The sequence below is a fragment of the Ogataea haglerorum genome, assembly GCF_019207285.1.
Source record: "Ogataea haglerorum isolate 81-453-3 chromosome Unknown 81-453-3_NODE_7_length_556738_cov_96.333754, whole genome shotgun sequence".
Classification (NCBI taxonomy): domain Eukaryota; kingdom Fungi; phylum Ascomycota; class Pichiomycetes; order Pichiales; family Pichiaceae; genus Ogataea; species Ogataea haglerorum.
The window spans coordinates 273,555-292,927 of record NW_025065157.1 but is presented as its reverse complement, the minus strand read 5'-3'; the positions used below and the strand labels follow the sequence as shown (position 1 = coordinate 292,927).

Sequence of the window (19,373 nt, the reverse complement as noted above, 5' to 3'; positions counted from 1 at the left end):
AGTGGTTATAAGTGGTTATAATTATAACGCAAGAAATCACAACGTCCTGTAGATGCTGTCGGCCACGAGCGCGACATCTTTCATCGGCTCAAAGTCGTGAACGCGCACAATGTCTGCGCCGTTCGCAATGCATGCCGACACTGCTGCCGCTGTTCCGAATACCCGGTCTTTTGGCGGCTTGCCTGTGATTCCACCGATAAACTGCTTACGCGAAGGCCCCATCAGCAAGGCCACATCGTCAAACGAGACATACTGTCCAGTTTCCAAAGACAGCTGGCGGTACTGTGCGAGCTTTTTCAAGTCTCTAATCAGCTCCAAGTTGTGTTCTGTCTTTTTCGCGAACCCGAGCCCGGGGTCGATTATCACCTGCCACCGCCGCACTCCAGCTTCCTGCATTTTTTCGATAGCAACACCAAGTTCTCGGCACACTCCGCCCATGACAGGACTGTAATCGGAAAACTGCTTGACTTCCCCGGGCGCGACCTCGTCGTAGTTCGAGAGCGCATTCATCGTCGCGATGTTGCCGCGCATGTGGCCCAGCACATACCCGACGCCTGACTGCGCCACAAACTCGTACATTTTATCGTCAAGAAGCCCGCCGCTCACGTCGTTGATGATATCTGCTCCGAGTTGCACGCTCGCGCGCGCAACTTCAGCCCTGTACGTGTCAACACTCACGACAAGCTCCGGAAACTGTTTCCGGATCTGCTCCAGCACGGGAAGCACTCTGTCCAACTCCTCGGCCTCGGAAACCTGCTCTGAGCCCGGCCGCGTGGAGCACCCGCCCAGATCGACAATATCGACGCCCGCTGCCGCCATCCGCTCCACACGGGAAAGCGTGTGGCCGATCTCCAGATTCGAGGCAGCCCCGTCGCTGAAAGAGTCCGGCGTGACGTTCAGAATGCTCATCAGCAGCGTCCTGCTGCCGTACGGCAACATCCGTGCACCAGATATGGGAATGACCGGTTGCAGGTCGTCGGCTCTGGTCGTCTTGCGCAGCTGGTGCCAGTGGCTGTGGATCGGCTCGGCGGTGACCGGGTGCAGCATGTCCGGCGGCACAAGCTGACACAGCGGCGCGAGCACAAATGGCCGTTCCAGCATGCTTATGTGAGGAATGGTGAGGTCTGCAGAGTTGTAGATTGCCTCGTCGTAGAGAATAATGTCGAGGTCGATTGGCCGCGGGCCGTTGTCGAAATGTTTCACTCTGCCCAGCACCTCGTACTCGATTTCTTTTATCTGTTTGAGAAGGTCCTGCGGCCGCAATTCTGTTTCCACTTTCACGCAGCCGTTGACGAAATCGGGCTGGTTGGAGTAGTACATTGGGGCCGAGCGGAACAGCGACGACGTGGCTCGGACGTTTATGTTCCTCTTTGCGAGCTCGTCGAGGGCGATGTTGATGTTAGTCAACTGGGAGCCCTGGTTCGAGCCCACAGCCAAGTACACAGTGTGCTTTCCGTCCCTGACGATGGCTGTTTTGCTGAGATTTGGGACGTAATCCGACGACTGGGAATCTACGAGTGGCTGGCGTTGCACATCGGCTCTCGATCTGGCCACAGAGACGCCGACGCCGTCGGTTTCGTCGATAGCCTTTGGCTTGAGCACAGACACTTTGCAGTGGCGAGCGTTTTCGGCTGCTTGGAACGCCAGCTTGGCCACGTTCAGCGCGAGCGCCTCGACGGTTTTGAATTGAGACCTGGAAACGTAGTTCTTTGCGCTTGACACAATACTGTCGACAGAGAACTCGCCCGCCAGGTCCAATGCGAGGTTCAGCACCACAGGCTGCTTTGCCAGTCTCTCCTCCTTGAACACTCCAATGATGGTGTCGACGCCTAAGTTGTCCAGTCTGAGAGTGATTTTGGGCCTGTCTGACTTGTCACGGCTCATTTCGACGGCCACGTCGCAGTCCGGATGGTCCATGGTTAATGTCAGTGTGGCACGCTTGCAGTTGGTGCTAAAAAGCACCTCGTTGAAAATACCCTCGCCGAGCTGCAGAAGCGAACGGAAGCTGTTGTGGCTGTACTTCTTCTCAAACGAACGGAGGTCGCGGCTCAAGACGGCGTAGTTGATGGAGTACCGCAGATCGTCGTCGGTGCTGGCCTGGCCAAAGTCTGTGATCAGGTCGGTCGACAGGCTGAGCGGCATCCGGCGCCCGTTGATCAGGCCACAGTACCGCAGATTTTTGATCGAGACGGTGTCGCCGGTATGGACTCGCCGCATAAACGGTTTTAGCCCGAGTGACCTGACCAGAGCACTGAACATTTGGTATTTTTTTATTTTATTTTTTATTCTCATGTCCCTTCGTTTCCTGTCGACTGCCCGGACGCAATTGGCCGACATCGTGATTATTGGCGGTGGCCCCGCAGGACTCACGCTGGCCGCGGCCGTGAAAAACTCGCCGGTCTTGTCGTCGCTCAATTGCAAGCTCGTGGAAGGAGGCAACCTCGTCGGACCACTCAAAAGCTTCAGGCAGCACCCGCCCTCCAACTTCACCAACAGGGTCGTTTCGCTCACGCCTTCTACCGTCTCCTATTTGTCAGACATTGGCGTATGGGCACACATCAAGGAGGACCGCGTCGAGAGCTACGACAACATCGTTGCGTGGGACGGGGTCTCGGGAGCCCAGATCGACTTCGACGGCCCGTCGCTGGCCACGATGTGCGAGAATGCAAACCTCCAGTCCGCATTACTTGCACGGATAGAGGAATTGAATGAGGAGACAGGTATTGTGGACAACACGAAGGTCGAGAACATCACGAGCGATGAAGCTAATGGATGGCCCGTGTTGCAGCTGTCGAGCGGCGAGTCTCTAAAAAGTCGGCTGCTTGTGGGTTGCGACGGGTACAACTCGCCGGTGCGGAAGTTTGCGCAGATCGAGAGCCGCGGTTGGTCGTATAACCGCTGGGGCATTGTTGCTACGTTCAAATTCAAAGACGGAGAGTTCAGATACCCGACAGGGTGGCAGAGGTTTTTGCCAAGCGGTCCTCTGGCGCTGCTGCCGCTCCCAGACAACTGGACGAGCCTGGTGTGGTCGACGACGCCGGAATACTCCGATATTCTGCTGAGGCTCGACGACGACGCGTTTCTGGCTATGGTGAATGCTGCCGTGAAGCTGCCGGTCGAGGAGCTGGAGTTTTTGTACAGGATGGCTCATGATGACCCGGAAAGCCTGGTCGGCGAGATCACGTGGAGACTGAACGTCTTCAACGGCAAATTGTCGCCACAGGAGATGGAAAAGTACCCCCTGGAGGTCGACGCCATTGTGGCCAAGTCGCGCGCCAAGTTCCCGCTCAAGATGAGCCACGCAGACACGTACGTGGAGGACCGTGTTGCCCTTGTTGGAGACGCCGCCCACACAACACACCCGCTCGCCGGCCAGGGGCTGAACATGGGCCAGGCGGACGTGAAGAGTCTGGTGGCAGTGCTGGAGAAGTCGATGGAACGCGGGCTGGACATCGGCAGCAAGTTGGCCTTGGAGCCGTATTTCAGCGAGCGGTATCCTGCCAACCACGTTCTTCTCGGCGTCATGGACAAGCTGCACAAGATATACTCTACTGACGTTGCTCCCATTGTGATGGCTCGGTCGTTTGGTGTGAACGTGCTCAACAATGTGCCTTTCGTCAAGGACTACGTGGTGAGCAAGATGAGCGGGTAGTAGCTATGTAGAATCGTTTCTATTTCGTTTGCGCTTCGTGCTCTGCGAAAAGTCGACATGGACTTTTCTATCGTCAATAATAGCACCCTCCATTTTGCGGTACGCCCGCTCCACGGCCGACTTGTTGGTGAACTCAATGAACCCGTAGCACAGCGAGTGGCCGGTAACCCTGTCTCTGATAACTTCAACGGACGTGATTTGTCCAAAGCGCTGGAAAATCAGGCGCAAGTCGTCCTCCGTGGTGACCGGATTCAGCTTGCAGATAAATAGCACTTTCTCGCTGGGCTGAATTTTTGCCGACGGCAGGTCGCCCAGCACTTCCAGCGTGAGAGCATGTGACTCCGCCTTGATGTCTTCGAGAGCACTTTCGTCCACGAGCAGTCTGAACGAGTCGATTTGTTTCTGTGTAGGGTACGGGCTAGGAGGCGCTTCGAACAGTAGCGAGAACGGGTCGTCGAGCACAAAAGTGTGCAGAATCCGAACATCTTTGAGCGGACGGCCGGCCTCGTCGAGCACGCAGTTGTTGATGTACTCCAATGTGGTGAAACCCTCGCCAATGGTTCCAAAGACGTATCCGCACTTGTCCGTCGCAGGGCCGAGAGAAATGAAGAATTCCGGGCCGAACTTGTCCCCGTTGGAGGTAAACAGCACCTCGCCCAGTTTGCCTGGATTGAAATTAGATGATGGCGTGAAGTCTATAAATTTATCTGGTTGCGGAGCAACAATGGGGTCTGGAAAGTGCGGGTTGCCAGAGTCCACGGCGACGTTTTTGCGCACGTTCACAAACGGCGAGTAGTGGTAGAATTTGCTCAGACAGAGAGCAATAAACGTCCTGGACTCGGTGGGGGCGCTGTTCACGAAAAGGTCGATCACCAGATTGCCAGCATTGGTCTCCAACAGGACGCTCATAAATATGATACTAATTTTTTACTACAAGTACACCCTGCACCGTAGTAGAAGAGAAGCACTTTTGCGACACCCGGGCCCCATCAGCTTTTGGAGTGTCCTGTCCAGGGCCCTTTCGTAAAAGCTCCAACAGGTGGCTCAAAGTCGGGAGTGCACGTATCGGGGTTTTTTGTGCACTTCCCAGCCGTAGCAAGCTGCTCCTGATACTCCAGAACAACAGCACGCAAATATGCCGATCTAGTTGCTCGACACCAGCCTTGCCAGTTCACGCCCATGTGAGCATTCTGCCAGCTGCTAAAATATACGCCAAAGCAGGGTCGATCAACCGTCGGGGATCAGTTTTCGAGAATTGGCAAATAACAATAGCTCTCTTATTAATTCCCGATTAGGCATGCAGGAGCCTTCTGTATTTAAAAGTTCGGAGACTATTTAAGGAAGTGAATTCGCCTAAAAATTACCAGAGCAAAATGTCTACTGTCGGAAAAACAATCACTTGTAAAGCCGCTGTTGCCTGGGAGGCAGGCAAGGACCTCACCATCGAAACCATTGAGGTTGCTCCGCCAAAGGCGCACGAGGTCAGAGTCAAGATCGCGTACACCGGTGTTTGTCACACTGACGGATACACCTTATCCGGTAACGATCCAGAGGGCCAATTCCCCGTCATTTTCGGTCATGAGGGTGCCGGTATCGTTGAGTCGGTCGGTGAAGGCGTCACGAGCGTGAAAGTCGGCGACCACGTTGTCTGTCTCTACACTCCGGAGTGCAGAGAGTGCAAGTTCTGCAAGTCGGGTAAAACCAACCTTTGCGGCAAAATCAGAGCAACCCAGGGTAAGGGTGTGATGCCGGACGGAACCACGCGGTTCACTTGCAAGGGCAAGTCCCTGCTGCACTACATGGGCTGCTCCACCTTCTCCCAGTACACCGTTTTGGCGGACATTTCTGTTGTGGCTGTTGATCCGAAGGCTCCAATGGACAGAACCTGTCTGCTGGGCTGCGGTATCACTACCGGCTACGGTGCAGCCATCAACACTGCCAAGATCACCGAGGGTAACAACATCGGCGTGTTTGGTGCTGGATGTATCGGTCTCTCTGTGATCCAGGGTGCTGTGCAGAAAAAGGCCGGCAAGATCATTGTGATCGACATCAATGAGTCGAAAAAGGACTGGGCCTTCAAGTTTGGTGCTACCGACTTTGTTAACCCAGCCAAGCTCCCAGAAGGCCAGTCCATCGTGGACAAGCTGATCGAGATGACCGATGGAGGCTGCGACTTCACCTTCGACTGTACTGGTAACGTCCAAGTGATGAGAAATGCTCTCGAGGCCTGCCACAAGGGATGGGGAGAATCCATCATCATTGGTGTCGCGCCTGCCGGCAAGGAGATTTCTACGAGACCGTTCCAACTGGTCACCGGTAGGGTCTGGAGAGGATGTGCCTTCGGAGGTATTAAGGGAAGAACCCAGATGCCGGATCTTGTGCAGGACTACATGGACGGCAAGATCAAGGTTGACGAGTTTATCACACACAGACACCCATTGAAAGATATAAACCAAGCTTTCCATGACATGCACAGGGGAGACTGCATCCGTGCTGTGATTACTATGGATGAGTAGTATATAGAGGAATGCAGACACGAGGAGATGATATGTGTGTTGTAGTGGTCGATCGGGTTTAAATGAATCGAGCATGCTCTGGAAGCTGCATCCTACTTGTCGGATTGCACCCGCTGACATAACATAAGAAGCCGTTCTAGTATAGTGGTTAGTACTCTTGTTTGTGGCACAAGCGACCCAGGTTCGATTCCTGGGGACGGCATATTTTTGGGTTAAGATGTCCAGAAATATTTTTTTATTTTCGGTAATCAGGCAGTAGTATATGCAGCTCTTATAGTGCGCAAGTAATTAGCATTGAATATGTATAAATTTTCCTATTTCTTCCCGAATTTAAATGCTGGCAGTTTCCACTTGTGCACTCTCAACACGTAGTACAAGGACAACATCGCAAACAAGTTGAAGCCAATGTAAACGCAGAAAAAGCCAATATTCCTCCATCTGTGACTGTACTTCATACCCACAGTATCCATCCATTGGTCACCAACTTTGTACAGGCAGACACTGCAATTGGAAGTAGCATCAGGGTTTGCAACGTATCCAGAGTAGTTTTCAAAGTACTGAGCAAGGTAACTTCCACAGGTCTCACCTTGAGGTGGGTCCAGGTAGTTAAGCTCCTTCTCCGCGCAGTGGACAGGTCTATCGTGCAGCAGGATTCCGACAAGGTTCTCAACAAGGTAGGTATACGGAGACACTCTCCACATGAAATGCCAGAATCCCGGCATAAGACTTGGATTTTGCACCACTCCGCAGAAGGAGACGATGAAGTTGAACACCAAACCAATCAGCACGTTGGCAGAAGGCAGGTCTGGAGATGCGTAAACGACAGCCAATCCCAGTGACACATAGTAGAGCTGGAAGAAAATAGATTGGCAGAACCACCACAGTCCGGCTCTCGAAGGCTCGTTGTCAAGCTGGATAGGGAAGTACCAGCAGATGAAGTAGATGGTACTGAAAGTAATGGAGTATGGCAGCTCCACAAGGAACTGAGATAGCAACAGACAAGACCAGTGGAAAGTGTTGGACTTGGACTCTCTGACCTCGAAGAGTTCTCTCGATTTAATGGCTCTTTCTTGAATCTGGTTAGTTAATGGAGCGCTAACGACAACGGCCATGAAACAAGCAAACATGAGGTTCTGCATACCAATCGAGGTGTGCTTGACGTTCCAGAAAGAAAAACCAACGAGCAGACCTGCAAGAAGCATCAACATGAACTTGGACATCACATAGTCGACGTCTCTATAAAATTGCAACCACGTTCTCACCAGCACGTTTTTGAACTGAGTCCCGTAAGAAACAGCAAAACGAGATTTCAAGTGAGACTGGTCTGACGATTGCATGTTCTTGGTGTCGTTGATTAATTTCTCCACATCTGCGCACGTCTTCTCGTAAAGGGTACTATTTTTCCAAATTTCGTGCCAGTCCTTGTCAGTGACAGCGGTGGCACCAGCCCCGATGACTTCCAAGACGTACTCCGCAGGGTTTTCGCTCGGACTGCATTTTCTGGCACCATTCGACTCAAAGTAGTCTAACATGGTGCGCGAGTTTGGCCCAATGTCGCCAAAGTAGACGGTTTGACCTCCTCTCCTCAAAAGAAGCAGACGGTCAAACTGCTCAAATAAAGTGGCCGAGGGCTGGTGAATAGTACATAGAATGGCCTGGCCGGCAGCAGCTAGCGATCTCAAGACCTGAACAATGGCCCACGAAGACTGAGAATCCAGTCCAGACGTAGGCTCGTCCAAGAACAGAAGCAACGATGGCTTGGCCACAAGCTCGGTGGCAATCGACAGCTTCTTACGTTGCTCAACGTTAAGACCGTAACCAACCTCTCCAGCGACGGAGTCAGCATACTCCTCCATGTTCAGGATCTGCAAGATTTTGTCGACATAGGCAATTTTCTCTTCGTCCGGAACATCTGCTGGTCTTCTCAGTCTGGCCGCAAAAATCAGCGACTCACGAACAGTCAGCTCTGCAATATGTAGATCTTGTTGCTGGACGTAACCGGTTCTTCTTTCAAACGAGCTGTCGATTGGCTTACCGTTGATCAGCATGTCACCGGTGACAACACCGACATCGGTTCTTCTGGACAAAACATTGAGCAGTGTCGTCTTACCGGCACCAGACTCGCCCATCAAGGCGGTCAACGTTCCTGGAAGGACGTACCCTTGCACATCATCCAAGAGCTTACGGTCCTCTCCTTCATAAGGAACGACATAGTTAACATGCTGCCACATGAAAATATCGTTCGAGCCGAGTTTTTCGCCGGTAGTGTCCGCGGTAGAGTGTTGAGCCTCATCAACCTCGCTCTTAGTGTCAGTACGCGAATTTCCTGCACTCTCCTCGTCACTCTTTGGACGTGCTTGGCCAGTGGCCTCCAAGAGAGAGTCTGGCAATTTAGCTCCTTTCACGAATAAGAGCTGGTCAGAAGTTGCCACCATTGGATTGTAAAACTCGACAATGATCATGTTTATGACCAGGAAGCCAACGACAAATCCAATCAAGATTCCAAAGTTTCTCCAACAATGATCGAAAGTGTACTGGAAACTGTAGCTGAGGTAGACTTCTCCCGAAACGTAATCCCCGGAACCATAAAGAGCCCTGGAAGCACTTGCTCCTGTGAACGCACAAACCCTGTTATCTGGACTGATATTCTCATAGCCAGGACCTCTTGGAATGATCTGAGAAGGTGCACAAGGCATCTTGCGTCCTCTGAACTCCAAAGTGATGAGAGATTCAAAGCCGTAGAGAATTGGGTTCATGTACGAAAACCACTTGAACCACCAGTACATCGACGGCCGCTGGATCATATAGGAACTGTACAAGATGGTAGACATCATGATGATACCCGCGAACCCGTTGGCTGCGGAAAGCGTTGGGGACAGCGAGGCAATCAGGACGAACATACAGTTGACTGCCAGGACAACAATGTTGGTGAACAGAATGAATGCAAAGAACGGACCAGCTTCTCTCTTTAGGTTGGACATGAAGTAAAGAACCAGTGAGAACACCAGTATGGCAACGGCTCTGACAGGTGTCTGGGTAAGGAAACTCGACACTAGGTCAGCAGACGGATGGAAAAACGAGTATCCTCGTTGTTTGTTGGTGATTGGCTTGTTTTCAAAGAAGGCAGACATCTCGGCCAAACACATGATACTGAAATAGAGCAAGACAAAGAAAATCGCACCTCCCTTAGGGAATGCGCCGATGGTCGACGATGGGGTATTATAATAAAGGGAGCCGACAATTAAAGACTGCACTAAGGCAGCAACCATCAAAGTGGCCGTGTAGGCGCTGTTGTTGGCAATGTTGTGGAAGCCTCTCTTGGTGCACAACTTGAGTTGCTCGAGGTAATTCACCACATATCTGGATTTGGCACCCGTGAATTTCTGCTTCTCGAGAGAGTGCACGGAACGGAAATTATCATAGGTTGCAGAAGGATCGTAGGCGGCCTTTTTCTCAGCAATCTTCTTCATCAGAGCGTCAAACTCCGGAGAAGACCGCCAGCGGGCTTCAAACTCGTCTGCATTTCTAGGCACCTTGTGTTCGAATCCTGAAGCAACTTTTCTGGCAAGGGGATCGGTGACCGAAGTCAGGAATTCAGCGCTGGTTTCTCTGGCACCCTTGACAAATCCAAGTCTCTGGAAGTAGTCAACTGCATCTTCGATAGGACCAAAATAAATTTGTCTTCCGTTGTACAGAACTGTAACGTTGTCGAATAATTGGTAGATGTTTTCCGAGGCCTGGTAGATGGTCACAATGGAAGTCGATTGAGTGATATTAGTCATGGTACGGAGAGATTCGACAAACTCCAGAGCAGTGGATGCGTCCAAACCCCTGGTTGCGTTATCGAAACAGTAAACAGAGGCACGAGTAGCCATGGCCTCAGCAATAGAAACACGCTTTCTCTGTCCACCAGAAATACCTCTCACGAAGTCATTACCCACAAGCGTCTTTTCCACGTGCTTCAAACCGTACAAGGTCAAATAAAGGTCCTTGATGGTTCTGATGTACTCAGACCGAGAAAGATTATCGATTCTGATCTTTGGGGTCTTGCAGCCAATGGCAAAATTCATTGTCTGCTCCACAGTCAGATAGGGATAATGCACATCCAGTTCTGGGTTATAGATGACCTGGTTTTTGAAGTATTTCATCATGTCCGCTTGGGAGATACCATTATAGATGACCTCACCTGATGTACCGATATAGGTCTGAGTCTCTCCCGTAAGTGCCTTCAAAAGCGTCGAGCATCCGCTTCCCGGCCTGCCCAGTGCAAGCGTCATGGTGCCTGCTTCGCAGATTCCATTGAATCCCTGGAGAATTTTTCTTGTTTTCTCCAGTTTGACAATGTCAGTTGGCTGCTGCTTGTTGGAGAATCTGTCGACGAGTTTCAAAAAGGGGCCAAAAAATATGTCGCCCGCCGTAGGCACAATGGAGACGGCGGTATTCTTACCAACGACCTCCAGGTCCTCAAAAATAAGATCGGTGGTGCGGCCCCCAATGCCCTGCTCGTTGGACCTTCCCTTCATGTACTCGAGAATACGCTTGAGATCGAAATCGTTGGGATCAATTTCGAGCTTTTCCATTTGCTTGGCGTTCATCTTCGACATAGTACGCGACAAGGTGGACAAACGGGTCAAAACATCGCCTTGTTGCCCTTGTCCCATGGAATGGTGTGTAACGGAGTTGTGCAACTCAGCAAGCTCTCTTCCCTCGTCGTCGACATCAAAGGGCTTCACAGAATCGACGGTCTCGCCGGACCGGGCGCGATACATTTCCGCAGACATGGAAATAGCAGTGGGATGGTACAAAAATCGGTATATAGAAGTGCTATTTATATTATTGCTTAGCTCGGAATGGCGTGCGCCAACCATAGAAAATGTAGATTATTAATTTTAACAATGGGGGTGCGCTCGATTTCAATCAGAGGTTCGGGTTTTAAGCTCGTTACTAATTATCGCCGAGACCCGTAGCGCTCTGGATTCGGCGAGCGGAATTGCCAATTTATCCCGAGCGCTTCCTGGTCTGCATCGTGTACCATGGGGAAGTCGGAGATCATTCCTGTGCTGGGCCCGTCCAAGCTTGCGAGCCCTCTGTTCTTCCCTGAGACGTCTGTCTCTTCTTTTTCGCCCTACTCGCCTGCCTCCTTTGGGTCTCCCATAGACGAGATAGCTATTAGGCTGAGATACTCGAAATCCAGACTAAATCGCAAGTTTTCCAGACTCCTCTGCGCCGCCTGTCTCTTGGCAATTACCCTGTGGATCCTGACCCGGTCGCCAGCCCAGTACAGCGACTGGGTCTATCTGCATGCTCGCCTCCCGCTCGGCGATTCCGATTATCTGCAACTTGAAACGCTACAGCCGGATCTAAAAAAAAAAATAGATCTAGAAAGATCTTCGTTCCCGTCTCCTGATGACCCGTTCGACCCGCGCCTGGTGGCCGCTCTGTGGCTGTCCAAGCTGCAAACGCGTCTGGACGCCAAACTGCCGGACACGGGACGGCCGTTTGCGATCCCGTTCCACTGGCGCGACTGGGTGGATATGGACGATCGACTCCGTCCGGCCCAGCCGTGGATGGTTGCCAACCGCGGCCGCAGCCTCGACTGTAAAACGTTCAGATCCCAGAACAGGCTCTCGCGGCTGTCGTGTGTAGACGCCGACGGGACGCAGATGCTGTCGCTGCCGTCATACTACCCGACCATGAGGGTGGCTGCGCCGTACGTCCCCAAGATGGCCGTCGACGCGCGAGTCGTCCACGGGGCAAGCTACCTGCTCGACGCTGCGCCACCCCCGGAGAAGGTGCTGTTTATCCAGAGACACAATGCCGCTATTGTGGGCACCGAGCCGCATTCGCGGGCCACCGTGGGCCAGCTGATCGCCGAGTATACTATCCGGAAAATGGCAGGCCAGGGTCTGCTACAGCCGGACGTGCCATCGGGGATAGAATTGAAAGCCGAGGCACGGCGGCTCTTTAGCTCTTCTCACTGCAAGGCCGGCATATTGCAGTCGCGGGCCCTGTGTGTGAAGACCGACCAGCCAGACGATGGCAGGGCTGTGCCTATCTCCGAAAACGACTTTTTCTGGGACGTTGCCGCAGACAAAGTCCACGAAAACCCGCCCAAGTACTTCTACGAGGCAGACAACTACAGCAACAAGATCAACGGCGCGCATTTCGACTGGCGCTTCTTCAATGCTCGCAATCTCTCGTCGATCGAGCGCAAAGCCACGCTGCACAAGCTGGTGGCCACCTGGCTCCGTTTCTCGAGCGTCGCCGGCCTGCGCACGTGGCTGGCCCACGGAACGCTGCTCGGGTACCAGTTCAACGGCCTCGTGCTCGACTGGGACTTCGACCTCGACGTCCAGGTCACGCAGGCCAGCCTGCTGCGTCTGGCACGTGACTACAACCAGACGCTTGTCGTGGACGTCGACGGCACAGGGAGCTACCTGCTGGACGTGAGCCCGTATTTCTGTGACCGCAGTCGCGGCAACGGCAACAACGCCATTGATGCGCGCCTCATCGACACCGCCACCGGCCTCTACATCGACATCACGAGCCTGGCCAACACTCCCGGCCAGCTGCCACCCACAAGAAAAAAACGGCTCGACGAGCTTCAGCGGCTCTACTCGCAAAACGAACTTGACCACCGCGATTTTTCGCAGCTATACAGCTGTCGCGACGAGCACTACTACACGCATGACGAGATTTCTCCGCTGAGACCTGTCCTATTTGAAGGTGTCCTGGCCTACGTTCCGCACAACGTGGACCAGATTCTTCTCCGGGAGTATCCTAAGTACCTTACACGCCTCACCCACGAGCACCACACGTTCAGGACGAGTCTGCGCTCGTGGGTGTCGAACGAGGCGTGCGACAGAGGGGACCTGCTGGGGCTGAGTTGCAAGGACCCAGCGGTGCTCCTGGAGACAGAGCGCACGAAGCAGTATACGGCGACACATCTGCTGCGCCAGGCCGGCTTGAGCCGCCGTTCGGACGAGCTCGAGGGGCTTCGTGTCGACGCTGTCATGGGGCCCATAATCCAGCACCGGCTCCAGGCTCTGGTGTGAGGAGTAGCTTATGTAAGTGGCATTTTGGCAGTTGAAAAATAACAGCTATAGTATGGAGATTAGCATTGGAAACGAGCTCAAGGACGCGTTCAAGCCGACGGAGCGGTGGGTGAAGGCCGGGCTGGACTGGGTCGGCGACCTGGAGGCGTTCTACCGCCAGCGGGCCGTCATTGAGGCCGAGTACGCCGACAAGCTGAAGAGCCTGTGTTCGGAGACGTTCAAGAAGAAGGCCAAGGTTTCTGCCGCGGTGAGCGTCGGGCCGGACCCGCTGATAACTCCCGGGTCTTTGGAATGTGCTAGTTTGGTTGCGTGGACCGAGATCATCTTGCAGACGGAGCAGCTGGCCAAGGAGCGCAGCGATCTGGCGCAGCATTTCGATAGGCGGGTCGTGGCAACTTTCTCGGATATCCAGGCGCGCTACGACGCGATCCGGCAGAGATGGAAGCAGGCGGATGAGGAGCTGCAGGCCGTGAGAGACAAGCATTTCGAGGACGTCAACAAGGCGAAGAAGGAGTACGACAGTGCGTGCCAGGCGATGGAGAACCAGCGGTCGAAAACGGAAAAAAGCAGCGGCGAGCGCGTGCAGCACAAGTACGAGAAGCGGGAGTTTGAGATGAACGTGGCGAAAAATAACTATCTGATCAAGATCAGCGTTGCAAACCGGCTCAAGGACAAGTACTACTACCAGGACCTGCCCGAGGTTCTGGACGGGCTGCAGGCGCTGAACGAGTCGCGGGTGAACCGGGTGAACGGTGTGTGGCTGACGGCGACCGCTCTGGAGCGGCAGAGCCTGGAGAACGGCCTCAAGTGTCTGGAGAACATGGAGCGCATGGTGAAGCAGAACCTGCCGAAGCTGGACACGGCGATGTTCGTGAAGCACAACATGGGCAACTGGACGGAGCCGGCAGACTTCTACTACGTTCCGTCGAACATCTGGCACGACGACGAGTCGATGATCACGACGAGCCGCGAGCTGGAGGTGTTGAAGCAGACTTTGAGCGAGAGCTCGCGCTTGTACGAGCGGTACGAGCGGGTCTGCGCCGAGGAGAAGCAGCAGCTCGCGGAGAACATGGAGGAGCGGCGCAGGCTGATGGAGGACGCGTTTGCAGAGGTGAAGGTCAAGACGAAGGACGAGTATTACAAGTACGAGCTTCTATTGAGCAAGGGCGTGGCGGCGCTGCAGAAGTTTGCGAACGACGACACGAACCGGGTCACGGCCGAGGTCGAGGTCGAGACGATCCAGACGGCGGCGGACGGCAAAGACCTGACGCTGGCGCGGCCGGTCGAGAAGAAGAAGAAGCGCACGCTGGGCTTTTTGCGCAAGAAGACCGCCAACGAGCCCGACCTCGACGACGTGCACTCCGTCACCAGCGGGGTGAGCAGGCTCACCACGACGACGCACGGCAGCACCAAGGGCCGGCTGTTTGGCCAGATCGGCAGCATATTTTCGGGTGGTGGCAGCAGCGGCCCGCCGGCCAGGGCGCTGTACGCGTACACGGCGGGCGACGCGGACGAGGCCTCCATCATGCCCGGCGACGAGCTGCAGGTGCTGGAGGAGGACACGGGTTCTGGATGGACGCGCGTGCAGACGCCAGCGGGCGAGACGGGCCTCGTTCCCACGTCGTACATCCAGGTGTCGCAGACCAAGAAGCAGGGCCCGAAAGTGGCGCCGCGCAAGGGAGCCCGGCGCGTCAAGTATATGGAGATATTGTACGACTATGAGCCGCAGGGCGACGACGAGCTTGGCGTGGCTGTTGGCGACCGCGTGGCCGTGGTCACCGAAGACCCGGGCACCGGGTGGACAGAGGGCGAGATCGACGGTGTCAAGGGCCTGTTTCCGACGAGCTACGGACGGCTTGTCGAGTGATCAGGCCGGCGGCAGGAACGTGGCAAATAGAGCTGTCTGTAGCAGCACCCAGAACAGCCAGAAGGCTGCTATTTTTCTATTTCCCGTAGCTGCCACGAACCAGAGGTGAGTCGGCAGGAACGTGCTGACGCGGTTGACGATCTGGACGTGCATGGAGGTAAGCTGGAGGACGAGGTAGACGAGCGACGTGAGCAGAATTGGGCGCAGTCGGCGCTGGTCTCGGAGACGGAAGATCGCCGCTGCCAGGATCAGCAGGCTGGGCGCGGCAATGATGAACAGCGGGATGTTGGCAACCTTGAAGTACGCCAAAAAGCCGTTACCCCAGTAGTGCGATTGCGCGTACGAGACCAGCGAGCGCGTGGCCGAGTGGCACCATTCGCCTCTGTCGGGGCAGAACTCGCGGTACGGGACGTAGATCGACAGACAGAGCGCAAAAAAAAGAGGCAGGCCGGAGACCAGCGACACCAGTGACTGTCCCGCGACGGTGTCGTACAGGTACACGATCCCGTACAGCAGACAGTTGGAGCGCAGTCCAAAGGCAATGGCTATAAGGATGCCGGAGAGGAAGTACTTTGGCGATTTCCGGCCGTAGCTGCGCAGAAGCAGAGCCGTGTAGCACAGAAGCTGAGTGGCAGACTCTGCGTAGATGGTGGTGCTGAAGACCCCCGACGGCTGGATCACCGCGAGATACGCGCTGTTGCGGGCCGTCCGCTCGTCAAAGTAGCGTCTGGTGAGCTTGTAGAGCACCGCACAGCTCAGATAATGGCTGATGTTCGAGATCAGCAGGCCGCCCAGCAGCTTGTAGTAGATGTTTGCGGACGGGATCAGCGCAAGCAGGCGCCACCACAGCGGGCCAAACACGTACTCGTGCTCGAAGGTGGGCCCATCGGCGGCCAGCTTGAGGAAATAAATGGCGTCCCAGGCGACGAGCTTCGAAGCCACGTTCGAGACAAACCATTGCACCGTTTGGGGCAGTTCGGCATAGTCGGCGCTGTAGTCTGCCAGGAAGATGTGTGTGGACGTGTCGAATGGCGCGGGAGCAAAATACACTATGAGCAATTGCGCGAGCTTGAGCAGCACAAACGGGAGGAGCATAAGCTGGAAAATAAAAAATAAATAGTAAAGTAACATATTTAAATAATAGATATTTTACTACTTTACACAATGCTCTCCATCTCCTTGGCGTAGGTGAGGGCGTTTTTCAGTATTTGCTTTTCGTCGTTGATCTCGTCGTCTATCGCAGAGCTGCGCTTGTCAAAGTGAACCTCGCTGTTATCGACAAACCAGCCCATCTGGTCTATGTAGGACTTGACATCGTCCAGACTCTTCAGAAAAAGCAGCAGTTTCAAGTTCTCCAGCGGCAGAGAAGTGTAGCTGGACTCGATGTTGGTGGCGATGGTGAGACGAATGGAGTCGAGCAGCTCTTTCTCAAACAGGTTGAACTCTTTGCACGGGAAGCTGTGTTTGGAGCTCAGCAGCTCGTACACCTTGTAGAAGTCGCCGTCGATGATCCATTTCTCGAACTTGATCGGAATGGCAAAATACTGATCTTTTTCCAGCTCGGCCACCGAGAGACCAAAGTTTGCCAGCCGCTCGAGCTCGATGTGGAACAGGGCAAGGTCTCCCTGTGTGAGAAGCAGCAATAGATACAAGCTGAGCAGCTTGTTTTTGTTGGGCGAGTCTGGCAGGTTGGTGAGGTCGTAGAAGGGCTTGAGCAGCGTGATGTAGCTGGAGAACGCATTGAGGTCTTCGGAATTGATCGCCGCCAGCGCGCCGATCTCCAAGATGGAACGTGTGATGGCCAGATCGCTCGGGTTCGCGGCCGTCGTGAGCGACGGAACAAGCAGGTTCTGTTCTACAAGAAGCAGCTTGATCTGCGGAAGCAGCTTCAAACACTCCGCGTAGTTGTTCGCCGCAAAGCTCTTGGATAGTTGGGAGGTGAGTTGTTCCAACGACATTTGCCACAAATAAAATAAAACCAAGAAAAAAACCAGTGTATGGGTGTCAAATTTATTATTCACCTGTATTCTACACACTGTCCCGTGCCTTTGTGCACGGCTTTCAGTTCTTGACACCAAACTGCTCCTCCACGTTCTTGATGATGGTCTCCACGGACTGCGGGTTCGACAGCGTGCTCAGGTCGCCAAGACCCTTGGCCTCGCCGGAACACACCTTCCGGAGCACTCTTCTCATGATCTTGCCAGACCGGGTCTTTGGCAGGTCCGGAACGACAATGATGCTCTTTGGAGCCGCGAACGGCCCGATTATGCTTCTGACGTGCACCACGAGCGATTTTCTCAGGGCGGTGAGCGCCTCCGCGTCGTCTGTCTCGGACTCGTTCTTCAGCTGCACAAATGCAATGACGGCCTGGCCGGTGAGGTCGTCGTTGATTCCAACGACGGCGGCCTCGCTGACGTGGGCGTTCTCCAGCAGAACCGACTCGATCTCGGACGTGGACAGTCTGTGGCCCGAGACGTTGACGACGTCGTCGACTCTTCCTCTGATCCAATAATAGCCGTCGTGGTCTCTTCCAGCGCCGTCTCCCGTGAAGTAGAATCCTGGGTACGGCTTGAGATAGGTTTCCACGTACCGGTGGTGGTTCTTGTAGACGGTTCTTGCGAGAGATGGCCAGCTGGATCTGACGGCCAGCACTCCCTCAACATCGTTTCCTTCCAGGACCTTCCCGGTGACAGGGTCGATGATGACGGCGTCCACGCCGAAGAAAGGCAGGGTGGCTGCACCGGGCTTGGTAGGAACGGCACCTGCCAGTGGTGCGATCAAGTGGGACCCCGACTCGGTCTGCCAATACGTGTCGGAGATGTGGCACAGACTCTTGCCGATCTTCTGGTCGTACCACTCCCAGATCTCTGCTGCGATTGGCTCGCCGACAGAGCCCAACGTGCGCAAAGACGACAGGTCGTATTTCTCGATCTCGGCCTCGCCCGACTTCTTGAGCAGTCTCAGGGCAGTTGGAGCAACGTAGAAGTGGGTAGCACGGTGTTTCTCGACAATCTTCCAGAACCGGCCGTAGTCTGGGTAGGCTGGAGTTCCCTCGAAGACAATGGTGGCCGCGCCGATGGACAAGGGGCCGTACAACGCGTACGAGTGGCCGGTGATCCAGCCGACGTCACCGGCGGTGAAAAGAACGTCCTGCGACTGAACGTCAAACACGTACTTGGTGGTCAGGAGAGCGCCCAGCAGGAACCCGCCCGTGCAGTGGACAACACCCTTGGGAGCACCAGTGGATCCAGAAGTATACAGCATGAACAGCGGGTCCTCAGAGTTCACCGGCACCGGAGGACAGTACTTGGGGAATTTGTCGCACTCTTCGTCCCAGAAAAAGTCTCTTCCTTCCTTCATTGGCACGTCGGAGCCCGTCCGCTTGTAGACAAGCACCTTCTCGACGGTTCGACACTCTTTAAGCCCCTCGTCCACGATTTTTTTGGTGTTGATGATCTTGCCACCTCTTTTACCTTCGTCGCAGGTAATCACGGCCTTGCAGCCGGCGTCGCTGACTCTGTCTCTGATGGATCCCGCCGAAAAACCGGCAAAGATGACCGAGTGGATCGCTCCGAGACGCACCACAGCCAACATCGCAATCAATGCCTCGGGGGTCATCGGCAGGTAGATAGCTACAGTGTCACCCTTTTGGATGCCCCAGCTCTTCAAAACGCCTGCAACCTGCGAGACCTGGTTCAGAAGCTCGCCGTACGTGAGCTTGCGGCTCTGCTCCTCGTTGTCGGCCTCGAAAATGATGGCAGTCTTGTCTGGATTGGCAAAAGCGTGTCTATCAACACAGTTGTAGCACGCGTTCAGCTCTCCACCCAAAAACCACGCCACATCGCCATTGGCGAGCGAGCCAGACTTGACAACCTTGAAGTCCTTGTCCCAGTCAAGATACTGCCTGGCCAACGGCCCGAAAAAGCCCTCTGGATCTTCGATCGACTGCTTGTACATGGCCTTGTACTCCTCCAAAGAAGACAGAGACCGCGCCGGCTGCTTGTCGAAAAATGCCTGCGGAGTGGCCCGCGCTTTGACATTGTTGGCCTCGTGAACCACTGAATGAACCTGCTCTTGGGTCATGCTTGTAATTAAGGTATAGGTCAAACGAGAAAAATTGAACCCAAAGTGTCCCTCCGGAAAAAATCGACAATTGTTGGGGCCGCGAAATGGCAGAAATTTGCGATTGCCCGGGTTAAATACCAAGTCGCGAGAGTGACGCGGGTCGGCAAAGAGGAATCACCGGGCATGTGCGGGTGTTTTTTGCCATCCCGTCCCTGATT

The 19,373-nt window shown here is 54.3% G+C and overlaps 10 protein-coding genes across 10 annotated transcripts; 5 read left to right on the top strand and 5 right to left on the bottom strand.

The window, feature by feature from the left end:
- Positions 1-36: 36 nt before the first annotated feature.
- On the bottom strand, positions 37-2,259 carry KL911_002840 (uncharacterized protein; the record flags this gene model as incomplete). Its single annotated transcript, XM_043197954.1, has 1 exon — positions 37-2,259. The coding sequence occupies one exon, from the start codon at positions 2,257-2,259 to the stop codon at positions 37-39; it is 2,223 nt and encodes a 740-aa protein (XP_043054438.1).
- A 31-nt stretch (positions 2,260-2,290) lies between these two features.
- KL911_002839 (uncharacterized protein) lies at positions 2,291-3,652 on the top strand (the record flags this gene model as incomplete). The annotated part of the gene is made up of 1 exon (XM_043197952.1): positions 2,291-3,652. One exon carries the CDS (start codon positions 2,291-2,293, stop codon positions 3,650-3,652), a length of 1,362 nt encoding a protein of 453 aa, XP_043054437.1.
- A 3-nt stretch (positions 3,653-3,655) lies between these two features.
- On the bottom strand, positions 3,656-4,561 carry KL911_002838 (uncharacterized protein; the record flags this gene model as incomplete). Its single annotated transcript, XM_043197951.1, has 1 exon — positions 3,656-4,561. The coding sequence occupies one exon, from the start codon at positions 4,559-4,561 to the stop codon at positions 3,656-3,658; it is 906 nt and encodes a 301-aa protein (XP_043054436.1).
- Positions 4,562-5,025: 464 nt separating this feature from the next.
- KL911_002837 (uncharacterized protein) lies at positions 5,026-6,168 on the top strand (the record flags this gene model as incomplete). The annotated part of the gene is made up of 1 exon (XM_043197950.1): positions 5,026-6,168. The coding sequence occupies one exon, from the start codon at positions 5,026-5,028 to the stop codon at positions 6,166-6,168; it is 1,143 nt and encodes a 380-aa protein (XP_043054435.1).
- Positions 6,169-6,482: 314 nt separating this feature from the next.
- Positions 6,483-11,036, bottom strand: KL911_002836 (uncharacterized protein; the record flags this gene model as incomplete). Its single annotated transcript, XM_043197949.1, has 1 exon — positions 6,483-11,036. The coding sequence occupies one exon, from the start codon at positions 11,034-11,036 to the stop codon at positions 6,483-6,485; it is 4,554 nt and encodes a 1,517-aa protein (XP_043054434.1).
- Positions 11,037-11,201: 165 nt separating this feature from the next.
- On the top strand, positions 11,202-13,223 carry KL911_002835 (uncharacterized protein; the record flags this gene model as incomplete). Its single annotated transcript, XM_043197948.1, has 1 exon — positions 11,202-13,223. The coding sequence occupies one exon, from the start codon at positions 11,202-11,204 to the stop codon at positions 13,221-13,223; it is 2,022 nt and encodes a 673-aa protein (XP_043054433.1).
- A 52-nt stretch (positions 13,224-13,275) lies between these two features.
- On the top strand, positions 13,276-15,090 carry KL911_002834 (uncharacterized protein; the record flags this gene model as incomplete). The annotated part of the gene is made up of 1 exon (XM_043197947.1): positions 13,276-15,090. The coding sequence occupies one exon, from the start codon at positions 13,276-13,278 to the stop codon at positions 15,088-15,090; it is 1,815 nt and encodes a 604-aa protein (XP_043054432.1).
- Positions 15,091-15,241: 151 nt separating this feature from the next.
- On the top strand, positions 15,242-16,206 carry KL911_002833 (uncharacterized protein; the record flags this gene model as incomplete). Its single annotated transcript, XM_043197946.1, has 2 exons — positions 15,242-15,247; positions 15,586-16,206. The coding sequence occupies 2 exons, from the start codon at positions 15,242-15,244 to the stop codon at positions 16,204-16,206; spliced, it is 627 nt and encodes a 208-aa protein (XP_043054431.1).
- A 41-nt stretch (positions 16,207-16,247) lies between these two features.
- On the bottom strand, positions 16,248-17,048 carry KL911_002832 (uncharacterized protein; the record flags this gene model as incomplete). The annotated part of the gene is made up of 1 exon (XM_043197945.1): positions 16,248-17,048. The coding sequence occupies one exon, from the start codon at positions 17,046-17,048 to the stop codon at positions 16,248-16,250; it is 801 nt and encodes a 266-aa protein (XP_043054430.1).
- Positions 17,049-17,151: 103 nt separating this feature from the next.
- Positions 17,152-19,173, bottom strand: KL911_002831 (uncharacterized protein; the record flags this gene model as incomplete). The annotated part of the gene is made up of 1 exon (XM_043197944.1): positions 17,152-19,173. The coding sequence occupies one exon, from the start codon at positions 19,171-19,173 to the stop codon at positions 17,152-17,154; it is 2,022 nt and encodes a 673-aa protein (XP_043054429.1).
- Between the last annotated feature and the right edge of the window lie 200 nt (positions 19,174-19,373).